Source organism: Mastomys coucha, unplaced genomic scaffold, assembly GCF_008632895.1.
Source record: "Mastomys coucha isolate ucsf_1 unplaced genomic scaffold, UCSF_Mcou_1 pScaffold5, whole genome shotgun sequence".
Lineage (NCBI taxonomy): Eukaryota > Metazoa > Chordata > Mammalia > Rodentia > Muridae > Mastomys > Mastomys coucha.
In genome coordinates this window covers 81,151,027-81,173,518 of record NW_022196911.1, presented here as the reverse complement: position 1 = coordinate 81,173,518, position 22,492 = coordinate 81,151,027, and the positions used below count along the sequence as shown (strand labels likewise).

The 22,492-nt window shown below is 40.4% G+C and overlaps 1 protein-coding gene across 12 annotated transcripts in view; it reads right to left on the bottom strand.

The window, feature by feature from the left end:
* Positions 1 to 22,492, bottom strand: part of Bcas3 (BCAS3 microtubule associated cell migration factor) — a 484,435-nt gene that overhangs the window by 435,879 nt on the left and 26,064 nt on the right. For all 12 annotated transcript variants that reach the window (XM_031354430.1, XM_031354434.1, XM_031354429.1 and 9 more), the window contains one exon: positions 6,122 to 6,203. In XM_031354430.1, the coding sequence (XP_031210290.1) occupies positions 6,122 to 6,203 (82 nt within the window). The remainder of the gene's footprint in view (positions 1 to 6,121; positions 6,204 to 22,492) is intronic.

Below are 22,492 nucleotides of genomic sequence, written 5' to 3'. Positions count from 1 at the left end.
AGTTCCTTGTGGAATGTGGGTTGTTCTTCCTGTATTTCAAACTTCTGGGCTAATAACCACTTATAAGATGTCCCTCAACAGAGGAGAGGATACAGAAATTGTGGTACATCTATACAATGGAGTACTACTCAGCTATTAAAAACAATAAATTTATGAAATTCTTAGGGAAATGGATGGATCTGGAGAATATCATCCTAAGTGAGGTAACCCAATCACAAAAGAACAAACACGGTATGCACTCTCTGAGTTCAATTCTTGGCAACCACATGGTGGCTCACAACCATCTTGGAATCCAATGCCTTCTTCTAGTGTGTCTGAAGACAACTACAGTGTACTCACATACATAGAATAAATAAATAATTTTTTTAAAAAGAGAAAGACAGTGCTTCCACCTCCTGCTTCTCCTGCCTTCACCTGCCAGTGCTGAGGAAAATTATCAACACCAAACCAAACAGTTGCTTTTAATTCTAGACAGGAGCTCAACACGTAGCCCAAGTTGGCCTCAACCTCTATAACCAACACACCTAGCAATTCAACTGCCTCAGCATAACAGATATTAGTCACCAAGCTCAAATTGTCATAAGCTCAAACAAAATAAGCACATTAAACTCATCACTTATTTTAAAATATACAAAATGCATTCAGTCATACAAGTGAGTTTCCAAAACTAAACTCACTACTTAGATTAATACAAGAACTTGACTTTACTTGAAATTAGGTTTCAAGACAAATTTTCAAGGAATATCAGCATCAAGTTTCTTATTATTATTCTTACTACCTTTATGTGAACCTTAAAAGAATCTTTTCAATAATTTTAAATTAGCATATATAAGATCTTAAATCATTAAAGTATTTTTTGTTTGTTTTCTTGTTTGTTTTTTAGGAATTTCTGTGTAGCTCTAGCTGTTCTAGAATTCACTCTGTAGACCAGGCTGGCTTCAAATCTGCCTGCCTTTGCCCTCCAAGTACTGAGATTAAAGGCACCACTATTATCCAGCGTCATTAAAACATTTTCAAACAAATGGTGTTTTAGCAGTTTCTTCTTCCTCCTTATTTCCCACCTACTTCAAAATTTTACTGATATAAAGATGCCAACAGATTATTTCTTTGACAGATGATCTCACGTACCCCAGGCTGGCATACAACCTTCTATAGAACTGCAGATAACTTTGAACTCCCTACATTTCCTGAATTCTGGGATTGCAAGTGTGTAAACCATATCTGGTTTTGCAGGACCCCAGGCACCACACATGCTGGACAAGCTCACCACTACAGTCTTGCTTTATGTGACTTTTAATCGAGAAAAATTCTAATGATTTAGATTCATTAAGAATGTACTGAGGGGCTGGATAGTGGCTCAGTTAAGAGCACTGGCTGTTTTGTCCAGAGGAGCCTGGTTTAATTCCCAGCACTAACAAGTCAGCTCAAAACGGTCTATAACTCCAGTACCAGGGGATTCAACCCTTTCACACAGACATACATACAGGCAAACAACAATGCATAAAAACTAAATTATTAAAAATTATTAGTTTAAAAAAAATGTACTGGCGGTGGTGACGCACCTCTTTAATCCCAGCATTTGGGAGGCAGAAGCAGGTGGATCTCTGAGTTCAAGACATACAGAGTATGTTCAAGGACAGTCAGAGCTACACAGAGAAACCCTGTCTTGAAACAACAAAAAAGGAAGGAAGGGAGGAAGGAAGGAAAAAAGGAAGGAAGGAAGGAAGGAAAGATAGAAGAAGGGAGGGAAGGAGGGAGGAAGGAGAAAGAAGGGGAAGGGAAAAGGGGTTGGGAGAAAAGGGGAGGGGTAGGGGAGGGGAGACGAGAGAAATGCTCAGTGGCTAAAGTACTTGCTGCTTCTTCAAAGGACAGTTCCAAGCACCCACATCAATCAGACTGCTCACAGCTCCGGGAAATCTGACAACATCTTCTGGCATTTGTAAATACTTACACGCATATGGATATGCATATGCTTACACATAGATGTAACATACATACACATAAACAATAAGTCATTAAAAGAATATACTGAATCCCTGATAGTGTCCAAAGAAGCAGAGAAATATACTGCACAGAGAGATACCCACCTACTCCACCACTACATCACTACAGTGCTTGCTGATCATACACATCACAGCCCTATAGCACCACAGTACTGACCACTAACTGTTACATCCTTACACCACCAGTGCTGATCTTCTATGGGATAAAACCACATTCAACTTATTTAGTTTTTTGTTTTTAACCAGAGGGCAGATTTTCCAAAGAAATTGGGCCTTAACTTCCAAGAGTACACCATATAACAATATTCAACAAATATTCATTTAGGACCTCCCAACAAGCACTCTAATGAGGCCCTAATGTATCAGGCTGGCAAGATGACTCAATGGACAAAGCATTTACCACACAAAACAACCTGAAGACCTGGACCCTGTAAAGAGAAAACCAACTCGAACACATATATCACATGCCTGTGCACATACACACGATACATTGTTTTTTGTTTTTTGTGGTTTTTTTAAGATTTATTTATTTATTTTATGTATGTGAGTACATTGTAGCTATACAGATGCTTGTGACCCTTCATGTGGTTACTGGGAATTGAATTTTTAGGACCTCTGCTCGCTCCGGTCGGCCTGCTCTCGCCAGTAGACCCCGCTCGCTCAGTCTCTGATCTCTCTGGCCCAAAGATTTATTTATTATTATACATAAGTACACTGTAGCTGAGTTCAGATGCACAAGAAAAGGGCATCAGATCACATTATGAGTGGTTGTGAGCCACCATGTAGTTGCCGGGATTTGAACTCAAGACCTTCAGAAGAGCAGCTGGTGTCCTGCTGAGCCATCTTGCCAGCCCGATAATTGTTTTAAAAAAAAAGAAAAGTCTACAAGTGAGCACTGAAGAGCAGCTAGCACTGTGAACACAGCTCACAGAGAGCAGGGGCAGAGGGCAGAGGGACATGGGGGCTCTCAAAGACCAAAGTCACCAGGCCTAGTGACAATACCTGCAATTTAGCTAGCACTGTGAGCACACAGCTCACAGAGAGCAGGGGCAGAAGGGCAGAGGGACATGGGGGCTCTAAAAGACCAAAGTCACCAGGCCTAGTGACAATACCTGCAATTTAGCTAGCACTGTGAACACAGCTCACAGAGAGCAGGGGCAGAAGGGCAGAGGGACACGAGGGTTCTCAAAGACCAAAGCCACCAGGTCTAGTGACAATACCTGCAATTTCAGCACCAGCGAGGCTGAAGCAAGAAGAAGCAGCCTGGGCTGCAGAGACGAAACTCTGATCAGCTTCCTGAATCCAATCCCAAAAGACAGAAAGTACAGACGCTACAAAGATTTCCATTAACCTCCACACAGAGAAGTGAGCAGACATACCCACACATCACACACACAGACACAGACACAGACACACACACACACACACACACACACACACACACACACACACATAAATAAGTTTAAAAACTAACTGGGCATGGCTGAGCATGCCTTTCATCCTATCATTCAGAAGGCAGAAGCAGGCAGGCATATCTGAGTTAGAGGACAGTGTGGTCTACATATCAAGTCGTAGGACAGCCAGAGCTATGAAGTTAGAACTTGTAACAAAAAGCAAAAAGAAGCAGACTAGCTGACTAGATTTTAAAAGTCCCTGACAGCAGAAAGGAGTTACTCAGGGGTCAGGGATTTAATTCAATGGGAAAGTGCTTGCCTAAAAAGCACAGACCCTGAGTGTCAGTCCTTAGCCCTGGAAGACTAGAAAATAAAATTAAGAATATAAATTACAGAAACAGAGAGCAAACAAACCTTGTCGGGACTACAAGACCAGCATGGGCAATTTGGTGAGCCTCTGCCTCAGAATACAGATGTGACAGGTCAGCTGGGCCTGCAGCTCAGCAGCCCAGTGCTTGCCTAAAGTGATTGAGACCCTGAATTCAATCCCTACTACATACATAGGATTTAAATAAAACTTAGGTGACAAAAACATGCACTCCAATTGAAGGCAGTTCCCACAACTATAGGCTCCACATCATTACACTGAAGGTGCCCCCTAACACTACAAAGTGCACGAACACAGGGAACAAAGCCCACATTCCTGACAGAGTAACAGGATACATAAAAGGAAAAAGATGTCAGAATGTCTTCAGACTCTTTTACATAACTCAAAACTAATGCCTACAAAACTCGGAAATAATGTGATGATAGCCAAGTGGTTGCTGGGCAGCCAAGCATTCCGAGGGAATAAAGACACTGCACACAATGGGTACGAGCTCTCCCTGACCTGTGTTTGCAGGAAGCTCCAGAAGGACCACCCCCAACATACAGGAGTGGAGCATGATTGGATAACCCCAGGAGGACTGCTTATTTTTTAATACAAATTTTATGAGTTCTGTCCCATGTATTACATTTAATAAAAACAAATACTAAAACCTAACCAAATACATTAAGATGACATATAAAGAGTTTCTGTGAGAACATTTACCCTGTAAAACTGTACTTTAAATCTAAAAGAGTCTATTAATGGAAGAAATAATTTATTGACTAGCAAAGCAATTTGAAGCTACTTTAAGACAAGTAAAAGTTGAGAAATGTTGATTAGTAACTTAATAAACAAAAGAACTTTATAAATAAAATGAAAAGGGCAGAAATCTGCTTCTGTTAATTACACATGAGAGAAGGACAGTCTGTTATTGTTACAGTCCTGTGGACAACCCTACGAACTCCAAAACAGAGAAGGACAGTCTGTTATTGTTACAGTCCTGTGGACAACCCTACGTACTCCAAAACAGAGAAGGACAGTCTGTTAGAACCTTCTGTGTCAAAACACTGCACAAAAATATAAATGCGACACAAGAAAAATACCCAAGAAAGTCAGGGCAAGCAGAGAGTGGTGCAAGAGAGGGGAGAACTGAGAGAGGGGGAAGAACTGAGAGAGAGGGGAGAACTGAGAGAGAGGGGAGAACTGAGAGAGAGGGGAGAACTGAGAGAAAGGGGAAAGAGAGATGGGGGGGCTATACAGATGAAGGCTTTGAGGGGCACACAGCTGAACTGCAAGGGGAAAACCACATGACTGCAGGGTAGTAAGTGTCCAGTTGTCCTTCTGGATTCATTAAATAAAATCTAATTATATTATCCCTAAAATTACTTATGCACAATCAAGCTCTAAGTTTTAGTAAGCATCACTCTCACCAATTTAGAGAATTAACAGCTAACATGAAGTCTTAATGTGATACTTAATTTCAGGATAATCTTTCAGATGATAATAGAATTAAGATATTTTATATCCTTATTTTACAGAAACTTTAAAGTGTTTCATGTGATTAATATAAGTATTTGAAACAGATGTAAAATGTATTTTAATAAACATGGGAAACAAGGAAAAAAATCCTTCCTCTGATCTCATAATATGAAAGACTCAGAAAATTAAACATGAACATACATTTGGACCTTTCTACATAAATATAGCACATGTAATATTTAGTCGTATTTGCAGGAAACATGGAGAAGAAATAGGTTCAAAGAACACTGTATACACAAAGATATCAAAAAGTCTCATTCTTTTCTACAATGACTATACACTAACATAATATTTTAAAGAAGCAGTTGTCATAAAAGCAAGAGTTTCAAGGTTAAAAGCCCACAACACCTTTCTGCCCCAACAAAGGCTCTGACCCACAGCAGAGACAATACTGAAAACTAAGCCCTCTGCGCCAGCAAGTCCAACTGAGAAGGGAGAGGCGTGCGAGCGGAGACCTGGGGGATACCCACAGAGGAAAGGATGCCAGCAGAACAAAGGCAGCCCAGAAGGATGCCCAGAGAGGATGCCAAGAGAGAAGACGGCTTGGAGAAATAGCTAGCAAAGGCACAAACCAAACCGAGATCAAAGAGGATGGAGATAAATCAAAACCACAACAGAAAGTGAATAGCCATATTGAAATGGTTAAGATTACCTATTTCCACTGCAACTGAGAGCACTAAGGGTTTGTCTTGTGGGAGGAGGGAAGCAGAATGGACCTCTGCAGCAAAGCAGATCTGGGTTATCACTTGTGCTGTCTGCAGTCCAAAACCAACAAAAGAGAAACCGTGTGATTTACTTTTTCTTAAGGCTACACTCACCCAACTGTGGAGCAGGTAAGATTCTAGCTGCTCGGACTGGGCCATGTCGTACAGAGAAGAGCTCCTGGGCTTCCCCGCTGATCTGCATAAGGGAAAGCAGAAAATATCTGTGTATTAAACTGTGGGTCACAATGCTTTTAGGCAAAAACAACATCTAAATTTGTTGTGATTAGCTAGAAACACACACACACACACAATACTTTAGGATTATAGGCTGGTCATGCACATCAAATACATCACTATCTTAAATTATCCTAAGCATTTTCAGGAAAACATTAGAATTCATTCTTGGTATGAACTTGAAAAAACAGTCAGTTCTGTAAGTCTGTAATTTCTCTCCATTAACCCATGAGGAGTCCGTGCAGGTCCTGTGCTCACTCTCCATGTTAGGGCCAAGAAGCTAAGAGACTATTCTGCAATATTCAAGTTTGGTCATTGCAGGCAATTATCTTTCCAGAACTGTTACACTGAGTAAATCATTCAAATCTATCAGCTACATTCTTTGTGATTACAAAAAAGTCTACTAAACAAAACAAAACAAAAACAAACAAAAAAACAGGACATCCTCGAATGCAATATTCTATAAATAAGAGACTAATAAAATTGTAAGCAACTTTGGAAGACATCTCTTTTAATATAAACAAAGATCAACCACTGTAGCATTGTCCATTCCCTTGGTAAGGTGAGATTCAATGCCTGAACATAAAGACAACAGTATTCTGCTTCTCAAAATGGCAAAGGGGTATGTTAGTGTGCATCAAGTTTAAAAATGCCTTTCAAAGTGCTGGCTGACCTGACAAACAGATTAAAATAGAATTAGCAAATAACTTTCTAGACTGACTGTAGGAGGTGTTATTAATATGGTCTCCAGCACACTACAGTAACTACCCAATTTTTGATGGAAAAATATACAGTATCATAAAAAAAACTGTACACATTATAAAACTGGTCCTAAAGCCTCAAGAAATCTAATAGGCGTAAGAAGTTTCTCATAGAAGATACACTGTTGATGCTTTGATAGGCTTTCCTCAACAAGTGGCTTAGGATTCCAGGAATCTACCCACTATAAAAGGCTGGCCAACCTTCCAGTGTAAACATACATTCAGAGGAGCCTTTTACATAGAGAAAGAACTCACATCTTCCGTGTCTCTCCTATGTACCCTATAGCGTTGTGAGCTGCAGCAGTTTCCTTTCTTGTAAATATGCCCATGAGGAGCCCTAGCCCAGACAGTGCTACAACAGCACCACCTACCCAAAGGCTCTAAGAAGTCAGAAAGCAGGCCTGCTCCAGGGAGCCACAAGCCTTTCACTTCAATAACAAAGCCCACGATCAAAACCCAGCCTGGCTCTCAAGTCTCTACTTTAGATTAACAGGTAAGAAGTAAAGTGTTTAAGAAAAAACTAGACGAAATTATTTGGTGGAACTTTCCACCCAACGCAGCAATCATACATTTTTCTGAAATCTTAAAATGTACCATGTCTTTGGTTTCTAGACACACATATGTGAATGGGCTAAGAAATGGTATCGTCCACTTCTGTTAAAGTTGTGAAGTTCAGCACCCCTACCTCTTGAGAATAAACAGAAAAGGGCAAAGCAAAAAATGTTGAGCAAGCAATTACATTTCGAAAATACAGTAAAGATTAAAAATTAAGTCTATTTTCATATAATTTAAAAATTAATTTAAAATAAGGTAAAACTTAAAGTTGCATAATAACAGAGTAATGAAAAATCCCACTTGTGAAATTTACACACATAAGAAATTACAATGTGAACACAAAATCCCCTGTTCCGCACTATTATTTCCATGTGCCTGAACTGGCATTTAGTTTCTGGCTCTATCTAACAAAATTCTAATGTTAAAAAAATATAATCTTATTTCCCTGAGCCTCTGTGCTCCAATATACTATTGTTTTAAAATCTCTTAACATAATTACAATATAAGTTTGTCCTCACTGAATTTAATACATTAGAGCAGCAAACATAGAAAAAAACCCAAACAAATAAAGCTTTACGGGAAAACAATTTTCAAAACTACGCAACCTCCTTATTCCAACCTGAACACATCTTTACATGTACAGCAACAGACGAGAAGAAAAACCAGAAGGAGGAATTCAAATGCAGCCCCACACTCACTGCCGAGCCTGCACTGAGTTGGGGAGCCAGAATCCTCAGGTACAGCATAGGAAGGGCAATGGAGGAGAGCTGGGAACATCCTAGTGGCCTGATTCTATCCTGCAGAAATCAGAAGCATGATTCTGACTGCAGAATGCTATCAGCCTCCCGGGAAAGAATCCTCCAAACCATCCATGGAAATCCTCCATGAGAACAACCCTGAGAGCAGACAGCACTACTGGGCATAACCACATCATCCACGAAAACCCTACACGAGAGCAGCCCTGAGAGCAGACAGTGACGCTGAGCAGCATAACCAGACACAGCCTTCAAGTCGGAAAGGACACAGACAGATGGGGATGGGTCCCAGCTGCCTCTAACACTTTCATCCAACATGTTCATGGGTAACTTTGCTTTCAAATAAATACCAAAACAACGTTAACTCAGTCAAAACTACTTTTGGGTTTCCCAGAGAAAAAGATCTTGGAAAATGGCAAAGCACCTCAATGATGAGGAGCCTAAAATGTGAGCTGAAAGGTTACTTCTAAGCAGCCTTGGCAGCAAGGGCAGGAGAGAGTGGACCCAGAACTCTAGGCTAGAAAGGGGAGCACAGAGGAGACTGCTCCCTCCTGGAGCTCCTCCTGGTCTCCGCCTTTGTCCTGCTGGCATTTAATTTCTGATGACAGACTTTTGTTGTTTAGGGCATAAACCGGACGTACCAGTTTGAAGGCACAATAAGGAGAACAAAGAATGATTTGTTCACACTGTTGGAAAAAAAAAATCTTTTCCAACCATAGAAAATAGCTTTCGCATGGTGAAAATATGCAAATTACATACCAAACTAGAAGGGGGTAGGGAAATACAAGTTTAGAATCTCACAACTCAATCTAAGGAAAAGGAAATTACAACACGAAAGACAGCCATCCACATACAGAATGATCTGGGAGACCTTTGAAAAAACTTTCAGAGGACTCTAAAATCAAATGAAGGTCACCCAGCCAGAAGCCAGCTTGCTCTGAAATCCTGGTGTGCCATGGACAACAGAGTGGCTCACTGGGTGAGCAAGGCCGCAGGACACACACAGTGCCCTGCCCTGCAGAGACAGAGAACTACAGAGTCCAAAGGACTTTTTTTGGCAAACTTTACTGACAGACAGCTCTCTATTTAAAATGTACATGTCATCAGTTACACATGTGCAGGTTAATGAATGTTCCATAACACTACTGACATATACCTCAAGAAAATTAGAGTTAAGCTGGTAGCAAATGCTACCAAAAGCAGAGGCAGAAGGATCTTCACAACTTGGAGGCCAAGTTTGCCTATACAAGAAATTCCACACCAGCTCAGGCTAAAAAGTGACCCTCTATCTCCACAAAAATTAATAAACAACAGAAAGTTACAAGGCTTCAGAAGGCTTGCCACATCCTCCCCAGTCATAAGCACAATCTTAATTCTCAAGAGTAGGCACACGTTTTAATTACTGGACACAGCGTAACTGGGGTCATATACTATACTCTTGTGGAACCTCTTCCACATCACTATGGTTATAAATTAATTCATGTCAATGCATGTGATTACAAGTCTTTCTTTCTCTGATGCTATAAGACTCCTTTTTAATGAAAACACTATGATTTTACATATCCCACCACTCTAATATATTTCTAGTTGGGACCCAGCAGAATTCTAGCTTTCTGGCCACTGCAGTAAGACAAGATAAAGTAACAAAGTAACACCTCTATAACCCAGCACTTCAATGCTCAAACCTTTGAAATTACAGTTTCAAGGATAACCTGGGCTGTGGAGCAAAATCTTGTTTCAAAAAAAGAAAAACAAACAAACAAAAAACAAATGCAGCTAGACTGATAAGCACTGATATGATCTTACTCAGAAGACTGGGGCCCAGGTCTTATGTCTTGGTCACAGGTTCAAGCTCTGCATGCTGGACTACTCAGAGTAGTACAAAAATCAGCAAGGCGACTTAGTGAGAACCTATCTCAAAAACATTTTTAAAGAGTAAACAATGCAAGGATATAGTTCAGTGTGGGAATGCTTATATAACACAAGGCCCTCGGGTCAATAATTAATTACACCAAACAATCTTACAAACAAGTCAAGAATATAAAACTATATAAGAATTCACTAATTCTTCCAGTGGACTACCTGCCAGGCCACCATGCAGTCGTCTAACTTACAGCAATCTACACGACTTTATTTGGGCTATTTTACAATACTGTACAATACTAAGTATCAAAAACTGACAGTAATGATTCTTTGAGTTTTTAGAAATTGAACCCAGGACCTGTACACACCAGGAAGGACTCAACCATGAGCCACAAGTCTAGCCCTGCAACTTCTTGCTAAACAGACAAGCAAGTAAACCAGTGAAAACACAACTGAACCTGCTCTGTAGAAAATGACTCCAAACCAGGCGCAGTGCCCACTCCTGGAGCAACTGAGAGGCGGGAGCAGGAGACGCTCTTACATATAAGCTAAAAGCCATCCATGGCAACACAGGAAGACTCAAGTACAAAAAGCAAACTGGCATTAGCATTTTTTAACCTGCTTGAAACCTTTGATGGGAAAGGGAGGACACAGGAGGCTGATCCCAGATAGGAAAGCAGTCTACCACCCCTGTCAGGCAGTCACTGGACAGCAGAGCTACCTTCCAGCCCAAACATGTGTTATTACAAAGAGAACATTAATGAGATTTGCACTTATTAAAGCGAATGCCTGCATCCCTAACTGAACTTCTTCAAACTGTCCTCTGAACTACCTGTAACAAGTTTCCAATTTGTTCCTTAATTAAAGTTAAATAAGATCTAGGTCGCCGGGCAGTGGTGGCGCACATCTTTAATCCCAGCACTTGGGAGGCAGAGGCAGGGGGATTTCTGAGTTCGAGGCCAGCCTGGTCTACAGAGTGAGTTCCAGGATAGTCAAGGCTATACAGAGAAACTCTGTCTTGAAAGACCCGCCCCCCCAAAAAAAAGATCTAGGTCATCTGTACTGTTTACACAACTATGATATTACTGCAGATGGCTCCAGGGAATATGTGTATGTAGCCCTCTATCAATATAGTTGCTTCCGTTTTCAAGATGTTCAAGGGGCTGGAGAGATCGCTCAGGTATTAAGACCACTTGCTGCTCTTGCAGAAGACCAGAGTTCCATTCCCAGCACTCAAACATACCTCTTGTAATAGAGTTTCTGATGCCTTTTGCTGGCCTTTGTGTACATCATCACATATATACAAATACAGAGATACTTAAAAACAACTTAAAAATATGTCGGGCATGGTAAAGCATGCCATTAATCTCAGCACTCAAGAGGCAGAGGCAGGTGGACCATTGAGCTCCAGGCCATCCAGGGCTACATAGTGAGGCCCTGTCTCAATGCAAAAAACAAAATAAAAAATACAAAACTACAAAACAGAGCAGGAGTCAAGGCGCCAGTTAAAATCACTGACTGCTCTCACAAAAGACGTGGTTTGAGTCCCAACACCAACAGGATTTCTCACAACTATCTGTAACCTCAGTCCCAGGGGATCCAATGCCCTCTATGAGCACAAGTTTGTACAAGTGATGCACAGACATACAAGCAAGCAGGATACACAAACACAAATCAACAGTGTTTTTTAAAACATAGAGGTAGGCATAGATGCAGCTTTTATAGATTAGCAAAATTATTTTCCAAAGTTGCCACATCAATTCACACTTCCACTAGCAAATTATGAGAGTTCTTTTTGTTGCCACTCTGGTCAGCTATTGATGTAAGCCAATCTAATAGAGTACAAAATAAATAAGCTACATAAATAAATGAGATTTATGTAGCTCATAAATGAACAATATGAAGTCAACCTGTGCACATGCCAGCCAGCCACAAACCAAATATATACGCTAACAGCATTTACTACAATGAGTGTCTGTGGTGCCAGATGATTCTCAAGTGTGATGCTGAATGTGTCATGTGCAGAGGCGGGTATGATGGCACAGAATAGGAATGAGACGCAGAAACTCAGCTCAGCACCTCTGAGGAAGACAAATCCTTAACTTAATTCTGATTCCAGTAAGAACCAATCTCCTGTGACCCTGACATACAGGGGATTGATTTAATGACACTGTGCTTGATGAAGAAACTGTAAAACTTGAGGTATTCACCTTATAGATGATAAATACACCTAAAGAAACTTAAAGGGACAGAAACCACAGACTACCCTCTCACCACAATGGAACTACATAAGAAATCAGTAACAGCAGGACATCTGGAAAATAACAAAACACTAGTGAGATTAAGCAACCAAATTATAAACAACACAAAGTTCAAAGAAGAAAGTTTCAAATTTTTTAAAAAATATTTTGTTTATGGTTTATTTTCTCTGTTTTTATCTGAGCCAGGGTCTAATGTAACCCACACTGTCCTCGAACTCCTGACCCTTGCAAGTGCTGGGATTATAAGCATGTGTCACCAAGCTGAGCTTTAAAACATTTTTAACTAAATGAAAATAAAAACCCAATTGAAGCTAGTAGTATGCAGTCACAGAGTGAAATCCATACCACTAAATGCAGAGTTGAGAAAAGAGGCTTTAACTGTGAAACTTAAAACTGCCTATGAAATGAGAAAAGAACCAAATCAAAGCAAGGAGTCACAAGTAAACATCGATTAGAAATGAAATCAATAAAACTAAAAAAAGGAAATCAATGGGGGGAAGGGGAAAATCAATGAAATCAAAAGATAGTTCTGAGAAAAGATCAATAAAATTCTAAAGACTGTAGCCAGTCTTTAGTGGTGTGACAGGCAAGCATGTCACCACTAAAATCTAGCATTTGAGAGGCTGGTGGAGGAAGATGCAGAGCTCAGGGTCACCCAGGGATACAGAATGGCTTCTGGTATGGTGACATATCGTTATAACCCCAATACTCAGAAGCTGAAGTAGGAAGACTGACACAGTGTCAAAAGCAGATTGAGATACACAGTGAATTCAAGGTAATCCTAAACTGAGCTAGCTCCCAGGCCCTGCCCTCTGATGGGTATGGGTTAGGGGAGGGATGGCTAGGCTGGCCACTGAGCCTAAGCCCCAGGATCTGTCCCCTTTCTCTGCCTCCCCAACACAAGAACAAGTATACAGACAGTTTTTCACATGGATGCCTGGAATTTATCTCGGGACCTCATGTTTGCACAGAAAATACTGACTTATTTTCCCAGCATCCAAAATCTGAATTTTTATGTGAGCCATGAGACTTGGGACACAGAATTTCTCAGGTATCTCAAGCACATTTTGCCTTTAAATCAAAAACTTCATTTGCCTCAGAGTGGTCTAGTGAGGTGAACAGCTCTAACTCCACCTTGGGAAGTCTTGGACAGCAAAACAGCTAATATCTGTGTTCCTTAAAGTTTTACTCTTAAACTGCCCAAATCACACCCCAGGGCAATTAACAATGTAGAGCACCTACAACACACAGCAAGGTCAGCACTCTGACTATGGTTATTAGATATATACATTTGCTACATCAGAATAGCCTTAAAATAAGCAAAACAACATATATAGCAATGTGACTATTAGAACATTGTATGTTTAAAGCATATAGCACATAATTAATACTAAATGAAAGTTAAACCAAGGATCTGGTTTTTGTGGGAATAAAAGACAAATGACTGAACTTATATATCTTAGTGTTTAGTAGGTTATAGCTTTAAGTCACTATTCTTAAATCTTGTTGTAAATATCTTACAGATGTGTCCAAATATGTAAAAGAACACATTATTAAGACCAACCTAATTCATGGAACTGTAGGAATGTTATCACCTATGCTTTATAGCCCTGGTTTTAAAACATCAATATTAGGTCATGCCTAATTTGGTGGTACATGCCTCTAATTTCAGGGGAGACAAAGGCAGGAAGATCTGTCAGTTCCAGGTCAGCCTAGTCTATCTACATAGAGAGTTCCAGCCAATCTTGTCTCAAAGAACAAAAGACCACTGCCAGAGAGTTTACTCAGTGTTTAAAAGAATCAGCTGTTCTTCCAGAGGACCTGAGTTCAAGTCCCATTACCTACATGGTGGCTCACAGCATTTTGTAAACATCAGTCCAAGAGAACCCAAAACCCTTTTCTGGCATCTAAAGGCACCAGACACTCAGTGGTGCACAGACATACATGTAGGCAAAACAGCCATACAAAATAAAAATATAAAAATCCTTTAAGAAAACAAAGTAAACATTGGCTCATCTACTGGAACAGGCACAACACAATCACTAGAGATGTTACTAATAGATGGAGTGAGGTTGGTACAGAAACTCTACTTTCAGCTTAATTCCTGTGTAAACTTAAAACTACTTGAAAACTATAATTTAAATGTATACAGAATACATGGAAAATCATTATAAACCCCAAAATTAATGTTTCCCTAATAGCAAAGGCGGGAGGGATATGAAAAGGAAAAACTAGAGATGAAAGGAAAGAGTACAAAGAAAATTTTATATTTCAGAACTTCAGTTCTGGGGCTGTAGGGATGAAGAGCACTGGCTCTTCCAGAGGGCACAAGTTCAATTCCCCGCATCCACATGGTGAGTCAACTCTGGTTCCAAAGGACTGGATGCCCTCTTCTCAACTCTATAGGCACACCAGGCAGTCACACTGTGCACATACAAACATGCAGGCAAATCATACATAAAGTAAAAAATAAACCAAAAAATATTTTAATTAAATCCATAAAGCAACAAAAAGTCTCATACACGCCATACAAATAGACAACTGTGTTATTATCAATTTATAAACTGCTAACAATCATATACTAATTGAACTAAATAAAACTGCTTAAAATGAAAACTGTAACATTATAGTTTACCTTGAAAGGAAACAACAAAAATCTTTTGCATTGAGGAGAAATGGCTACATATCACTATGGGGTAAGGCAATGGCAGCCATCATTACAGCTCTGTAACTCAGTAAAGAAGCCAAGATGGCCACACATGAGCTGGCACATACCTAAAATGCCAGCTCTAAGGAGTCTGAGGCAGACTGACCAGGCATTCAGTGTGACAGAAGCAAGGAAATTTTAATTAGCTATTAATTAGCCAGAGCAATCACAAAGCAAATAATAGTAGCTCACAGACTCTGCTTGGAATACACTGTGCCCCCTTGCTGCTGTGCAGTCAGCTCTGTGTGACCACAGCATCATCTGCATTCCAATCCATCAAAGCAGGTGTGAGCACATCTGTACTGACAACAAATTTCTTTGTTATTACTGTAACATTACCTAACAACTGCTAATATAGCCTTGACATTGTACTAGGTATTAGAACATAGAAGTGACCTAAAGAACACAGGGTAATATGGCTGAGTTATATACATATACCATGGTTTGCCAGACAGGGGTGGTGCATGCCTTTAATCCCAGCACTTGGGAAGCAGAGGCAGGTGGATTTCTGAGTTCAAGGACAGCCTGGTCTACAAAGTGAGTTCCAGGACAGCCAGGGCTACACAGAGAAACCCTGTCTCAAAAAACAAAACAAAACAAAACAAACAAACAAACAAATAAATAAATAAATAAATAAATAAGGAGAAAAAGAAGAAAAACTGCCCAAAACTTTCAACCTCAAAAGACACCGGCATCTCCTTCAGTTCTCAGCCAGTCATATACACATAACTGTAATACCCAGCTAGGGAGAGTGAGGCAAGAGGATCACCATAGCTGGAGAATCTACCATGAGAAACCGTGAAGGTCAACCTAATTAGTAGCTTTTATTTGGGAGGCTTTCTGCTCTAAGCAGGTGTGGCCAGTACTCCATGTTACAGCGCTGCCTGACAGTTTCGGAACCTTAGATAGCACAGTTGAGGAATGCATCCCTACAGGACAGGGGCAGTCTTGTAAGCTCCTACAATTGGGGACAAGGAGAGAATACATTTTCTATTTCATTTTTGCTCTCCAACCACAAATGGTTCGGCTGATGCCAGGGTGTCAGTGTCTCCACAGCAGACTCTGTGCCAGCAAGGAAAAAAACACAAACCACAAAAACCACCTAAGATGTGTATTTGTGAGAACTTACAACTTAAAGAACAGATATTTGCTGACCACATGAAGGAGACAGCAAGCCAGTCTGTATTTTGGTCTTGACACTAACTACAAACACAAAACTTGAAGCAAGAAGGAAGTGAGTCTCAGCAACAGCATGCAAACCACAGAACACAAACAACAAATGGAACTGGTACTCATGCTTTCATACTTGCAAATTCTCACACACACTGAGGCAGCACTAAGGCAGCTCTGACCTTGCCCCTCCAGCCTGCTTTTCCAGAGGAGGAAAGGAGAGCCGCATGTGGCCCTTGGCTACGCACGCGTGGCTGATCCAGACCTCACAGGCCCAGCCATGACTTCAGCACACACCAATCTAAGTATCGGGCCTTTGAAGCTGCTCTAATGGTATTTTCCATTTGCAACTAACACTTCTGTAGTCAAAAGATCTTCCTTGGGATAGATGTTAATGCAAAAGCACTCAGACAGCCTGACGTGTGCGCCAGGAGGCAGACTGGAAGGTGCTCAGAAGTCAATGTAACACCATTACAGAGGGTGTTGGCCTAAGCAGCTGTCATAAACACTTCACAGTCACTCAGGCACACAAATTTGATTGCCCCTAATTCATTCTTTGTACTACAGCTTGAATGGGCTGAATCTAAAATATACACTGAGCAGAAGACGACAGACAAGACAAGAAAGATTCCATGCTGCATAAACTTAAATTGTGTTTTAAAACTGCAAAGCTAATCTGTGGTCAGGACAATGATTGTCTTATCTGTGGGGGACCAAACTACATGCGAAAGCAAAGGATCCTTAAAATTTTATCCAGTGCATTCATTCCACTTACTTGTCTGTGTGCATACATGCACAATCGCACATACACAAGAAAAAAGTCAAACTATAAACATGAGGTTTATATTGCTTGTAGAATTAAAAACTATATTTACAATGGTCCATGATATCTATAAACTATTAATCCATGAAAGAAGACACAGAGGAAGCTTGCATGCATATTCAATATAACAGACACTAATCTTAAATGGCCACTCAAAGTATGGCAAATGACATTTGCCAAATACAATATCAAGTAACGAGAAGATTGATGGCCTCTATTCAAGGTGTGGGAACATGAGTGAACAATGCTCAGTGACACGTGTCATGGCACATTTGTCAAAGCCCCTCGTGCAGCACTGAAATGAACCCTGGCTGTGGGTGGCAATAACGTGTGCCCTCAGGTTCAGAGACTCTAACCGCATCACTCTGCCATAGACTATTGGCAAACAGGAGTCAAGAATATGCATGGGACATAAGCAACTCCATCTTTCTCCTTGATTCTACTTTTTCATGAGGTATTTACTTATGCATGCCTATTACTACCAACATTGACAGGCAGATTCAGACAGATCTGGAAACCTCCCTGGCCAGACAGTAGAGCTGAAACAGCAGCTTCTGGTTCAAAAAGAGGCCCTGTCTCAAGGCAGTAAAACAGAAACAACTGAGAGAAAGGGCCCATGCCTTTTTTCTCCTCAGGCCTCTGCATGCACTCCTAGGGAAACACACACTCATGCACATTGAAGAACATGCACCACACATCCCCATACAAATAAACAAAAATCAATTATACATAAATATTCTGAGAAAGTAAAACAAGGGCTCTCATTCAAGAAAGATACCAACTCAGGATAAACTTCAATTATGAAGTATCAACCAGCCTACAAACTAGCAAAAATTGCATAAAGCTACTAGAACACAGAGGTGAGCTTGTCTAAAAGACTGCCTTAAGAATCATACTACAGGGCCGGGCGGTGGTGGCGCACGTCTTTAATCTCAGCACTTGGGAGGCCGAAGCAGGTGGATTTCTGAGTTCGAGGCCAGCCTGGTCTACAAAGTGAGCTCCAGGACAGCCAGGGCTATACAGAGAAACCCTGTCTCAGAGAACAAACAAAAAAAAAAAAGAATCATACTACAGAGGGAGGAAGGAATGAGAACAAGGACACATGTCTGAAGATGCCAGAAATGACAATCATTACTTTGTATGCTTATCTTAATGTCAATACAATAAACTAATAAAAATGTTAAGAATATATTATAGAGCCAGGCACAATGACACACGCTATAACCCCAGCTCTTGGGAGGCTACACAAGATGTCTGCCAAAAGTTTGAGACCAGTGTGGGTTAGAGGGAAAGTCTGGCTCAAAAAGATAAAAGAAAGAAAAATATAGGAAAACTATAGGAAAATTATTTTTTCAGCTCAATAACCTGGGCAGATTCAACCTGTTCTTTCATCTGTGCTTTTATTCTATCCATCCAACATAGACCTGCCTATCACTTCTCCTTCCCGTAAGGAAAGAACAGAACAAATAAAATGAGCCCTGTGCTCACCAACAGCAGAGGCAGCCTGAATGGACTCCAAACCTCTGCTTACCAAGGCATTCAAATCACCAACTTAATATTATTCCCAAATGAAACCTATAAAAATGTTTCCTGACTACCAATCTCAACGTGGCAAGGTCTACTGGCATATAGCTTCTAATAAATAATGGACTAATTGCTTTTTACCTCAAATATGCCCTCATGTGTTTGCTCTGAAGATTTTGGTATGTGAAGCGTTTCACATAAAGCTGGGGGCCACTGGCCCTGCTTTCCATAGATCGATGTAGCAGAGACACCTAGTGTCCAAGATCTGAAGCACAAGCAAATAGAACCAGGCATGCTCTATAGAAACACGCCTATAACTCCAGCTCTCTGGAGGCTACACAGGAAGACTGGTTTGAGACCAGTATGGGTTAGAGGGAAACTCTGGCTCAAAAAAAAAAAAGAATGTTCAATAACATTTGTGGCTCTAGAGAGCACCACAAATAACTTCTACACAACCAGCACCTTTCAAGTACTATAAAGAATACTATCTCTGACTTTATCAAAATGGTAGATATTTGTAAATATGTTAAGAAACCTAAGTATTCATTTAAACAGAGAGCAAAATTTGTAGGAAAAAAATCCAGAGTTTTACAAAGATATTTTGGGAGATTTTTGGTTTGTGTGATACTGGAAATTTAGATGGACGTCTAGATGTACACAGCCAGTGCCCTACTAGTGAGCGCCATCCCCTGATACTTTTGTAGCTTTTGTTTTGAGACAGGATCTTGCTAAAATTGCCAGGCTGGCATTAAACTCCCAAAGTAGCTGTGGCAAACCTACACTAGCAAACCCGGAAGGTTTTATTTTTTTAATGATTTATTTATTTTTATGTTATGTGCATTGTATATCTGTGTAAGGATTAAGATCCTCTATAACTGCAGTTATATCAAGTTGTAAGCTGCCATGTGGATGCTGGGAATTGAACCCCATTCCCTGGAAAAGCAGCCAGTGGTCTCAACCACTGAGTCATCTGTATAGCCTCTTGTTAGCTTTCCTGGTTTTATTTTTTTTGTTTGTTTGTATTAGAACAGGCTTGACAATCTAACTGCAGCTGGCCTCAAACTCACAATTCTCTGACACACTACCAAAAGTTGGGATTACCTGTGTATACCATACTCCCAGCCCTACTTGGGTCTTAGACATAGGTGGAAAAAAATATTGGGAGATCTCTCAAACTCTGAACCTTCCAGTCCCTGCTTCCTGAGTAGCTGGGATTACAGGCACTCAAATTTTATTTCATGATGTCATTCCAGAGACTAAGGAGATGGCCCAGAGTAGACAGGAGCACTGGCTCTACAAGCATGAAGACCTGAGTTCCAATCCCCAGTACTCACATGAAAAGCCAGGTATGCTGTGTGACTGTATTATAGGCCAGAAACAGGAGGATCTGAGAGCTCGGTGGCCAGCAAGCATACTCGGAAACATAAGGTACCAGCTAGTGAGATATCCTGGCAAACACAAGTCCTGCTCTGGCTCCTGAATACAGACATGGGTATAAGTGCTTGTACACTCACTCACTCACACCCAACACACAAACATGTACCCACAACAAACATGCATACTTAACACAACAGCAAATACATGCACATGTACTCATTATTGTTGGTATTATTATTGCTATTATCATTATTATCATGCCAACTCATATCACACAGCACCAATGCTAGCCAAGACAATGGAGAAACTGACTTCCAAATCTCAGGTTTTTCATAATCCTCTTACAACAAACCCCCCAACCTACTGCTTAGACAATGAAAACTGTTGACAGGCTACACAATACACTGAGTTTTGGGGGTGGACACGTTTAGTTTGTTCTGGTTTATGGAGGAACAGTTTCAGCTGTAATCTAAGATGGCCTTGAACTTGCAGCAATCCTCCTTCCTCAGCCCCTCAATGCTGAGATTATAGGTCTGAGCCATGTGGCTCGACTCAAATGATTTAAATTTTTCTTAGTTTTTATTTTTGACACTACAAGATCATACTCTATTAATAACAGGGTTTTAGTTACTTTTCTATTGCTGTGGCAAAATACCATGACTATGGCAACTTATTGAAAAAAATATTTAATTTTGAGTTTACAGTTTCATTGGTGAGCCCTTGAAAATCAAAGCAGAGAGCATGGGAGCAGGCAGGCAGGCAGGCATGTGTTGGAGCAATAGCTGAGAGCTTACATCTGATCCACAAATCCCTGGGCCTACAATTAACATTTAACTACAAATATGTTTTAATAGACATACGGGAGTTCTCTGTTAGGCAAAATAAAACAGGGGCTAGGAATGTCCTTCCATGATACACAATATGCAAGGCATCCACCAGGTCCTGGGTTCAGTTCCAAGAACACAATGGGACCTGGGGTATAGTTCAGTTAGTAGAATGTTGGCCTATCACACACAAAGCCCTAGGGGCATTCCCAACACTGCATAGTGGTCATGCCTGCAATCTCAGTTCAAGGCCATCCACAGAAATAAAACCAGCCTGAGCTATATGCCTGCTCTGTCTACCAATAAGTTTCCAATAAGAAAAAGAAACAAGGAGGCTGGAGAGATGGCTCAGTGGTTAAAACCACTGGCTGCTCTTCCAGGTCCTTAGATAAATTCCCAGCAACCACGTGGTGGCTCACAACCATCTATGATATGATCTGATGCCCTCTTCTGGCCTTCAGGTGTACATGCAGATACAGCACTTATATACATAAAATTAATAAATAATATATGTAATAAGATGTTTAAAAAGAGAAAAAGTAACAAAATCTCAAATAGACCAAATATGCAAACAGTAACAATAAATATCACTGTAAGTATTATAAGATGCTTACAACATATTCACTATGATCTTCACACCCTTTTTATAACAGCAGAAATATGGGAATGCTTTCTCTCCTACCGAGCACAGACATTTCTAAAAACCACAAATATAGCCAGATGTTGTGCAGCAGCAAAGATATACAAGTCTCCAGATAGAGCAGGCACTGTTTTCTGCCCTTAACCTTGTTGGGGAGTCTCTAGATAGAGCAGGTACTGTTTTCTGCCCTTAACTTTGTTGAGATCCATACCAAACAAGTCACTCACCAGACTGTGGCCCACTCATTTAAATCAAACTCACTATCCTGCCACTGAAATCTGCTCCGCCCAGAGCTTTCTCAATTTTAGAATTAGCAATGTCTTCCTCTGTTCAGAATCCTGCAATGTCCTGTAAGACCCAGTATGGAGACTCTTAGGTCAGCAATAAAGGAAAAACACTTTTTTTTCTTTTTAATAATTTATTTTATGTTCATTTGTGTTTTGCCTGCATGCATGTCTGTGTGAGGGTGTCAGAAGCATTGGAACAGGAATTACAGACAGGTATGAGCCACCATGTGGGTGTTGGGAATTGAGCCTGGGTACTCTGGAAGATCAGTCAGTTCTCTTAACCACTGAGCCATGTCTAGCCCCCGAAAAAAACATTTCTTGATGGGAAAATTTTGTGCAGAACATTATTAAAAGACAAATGAGGAAAACCATACAAAAGGTGCTCAATATTATCAGTCATCAGAGAAACTAAATTTAATTAAATTCTAAAGTTACCATCTATCAGAATACTCAAATTTTGAAGAGAGATGACATCAAACATTGGCAAGGATGTAGAACAATTCATACACTGTTATAAGAAATGTAAAATGGTAGTAACCTTGGAAAAGGCTTTACAAGTTGTTAAATTAACCACATTCCAAGCCCATGACTCAGCAAACCACACATAGGTAGTTTTTCTAAGAGAGACGGATACATATGCATAAGTCTAGGAATCCCCAAGACTTCATATATTCATAACAACCAGAAAATGAAAACCAGTAAGG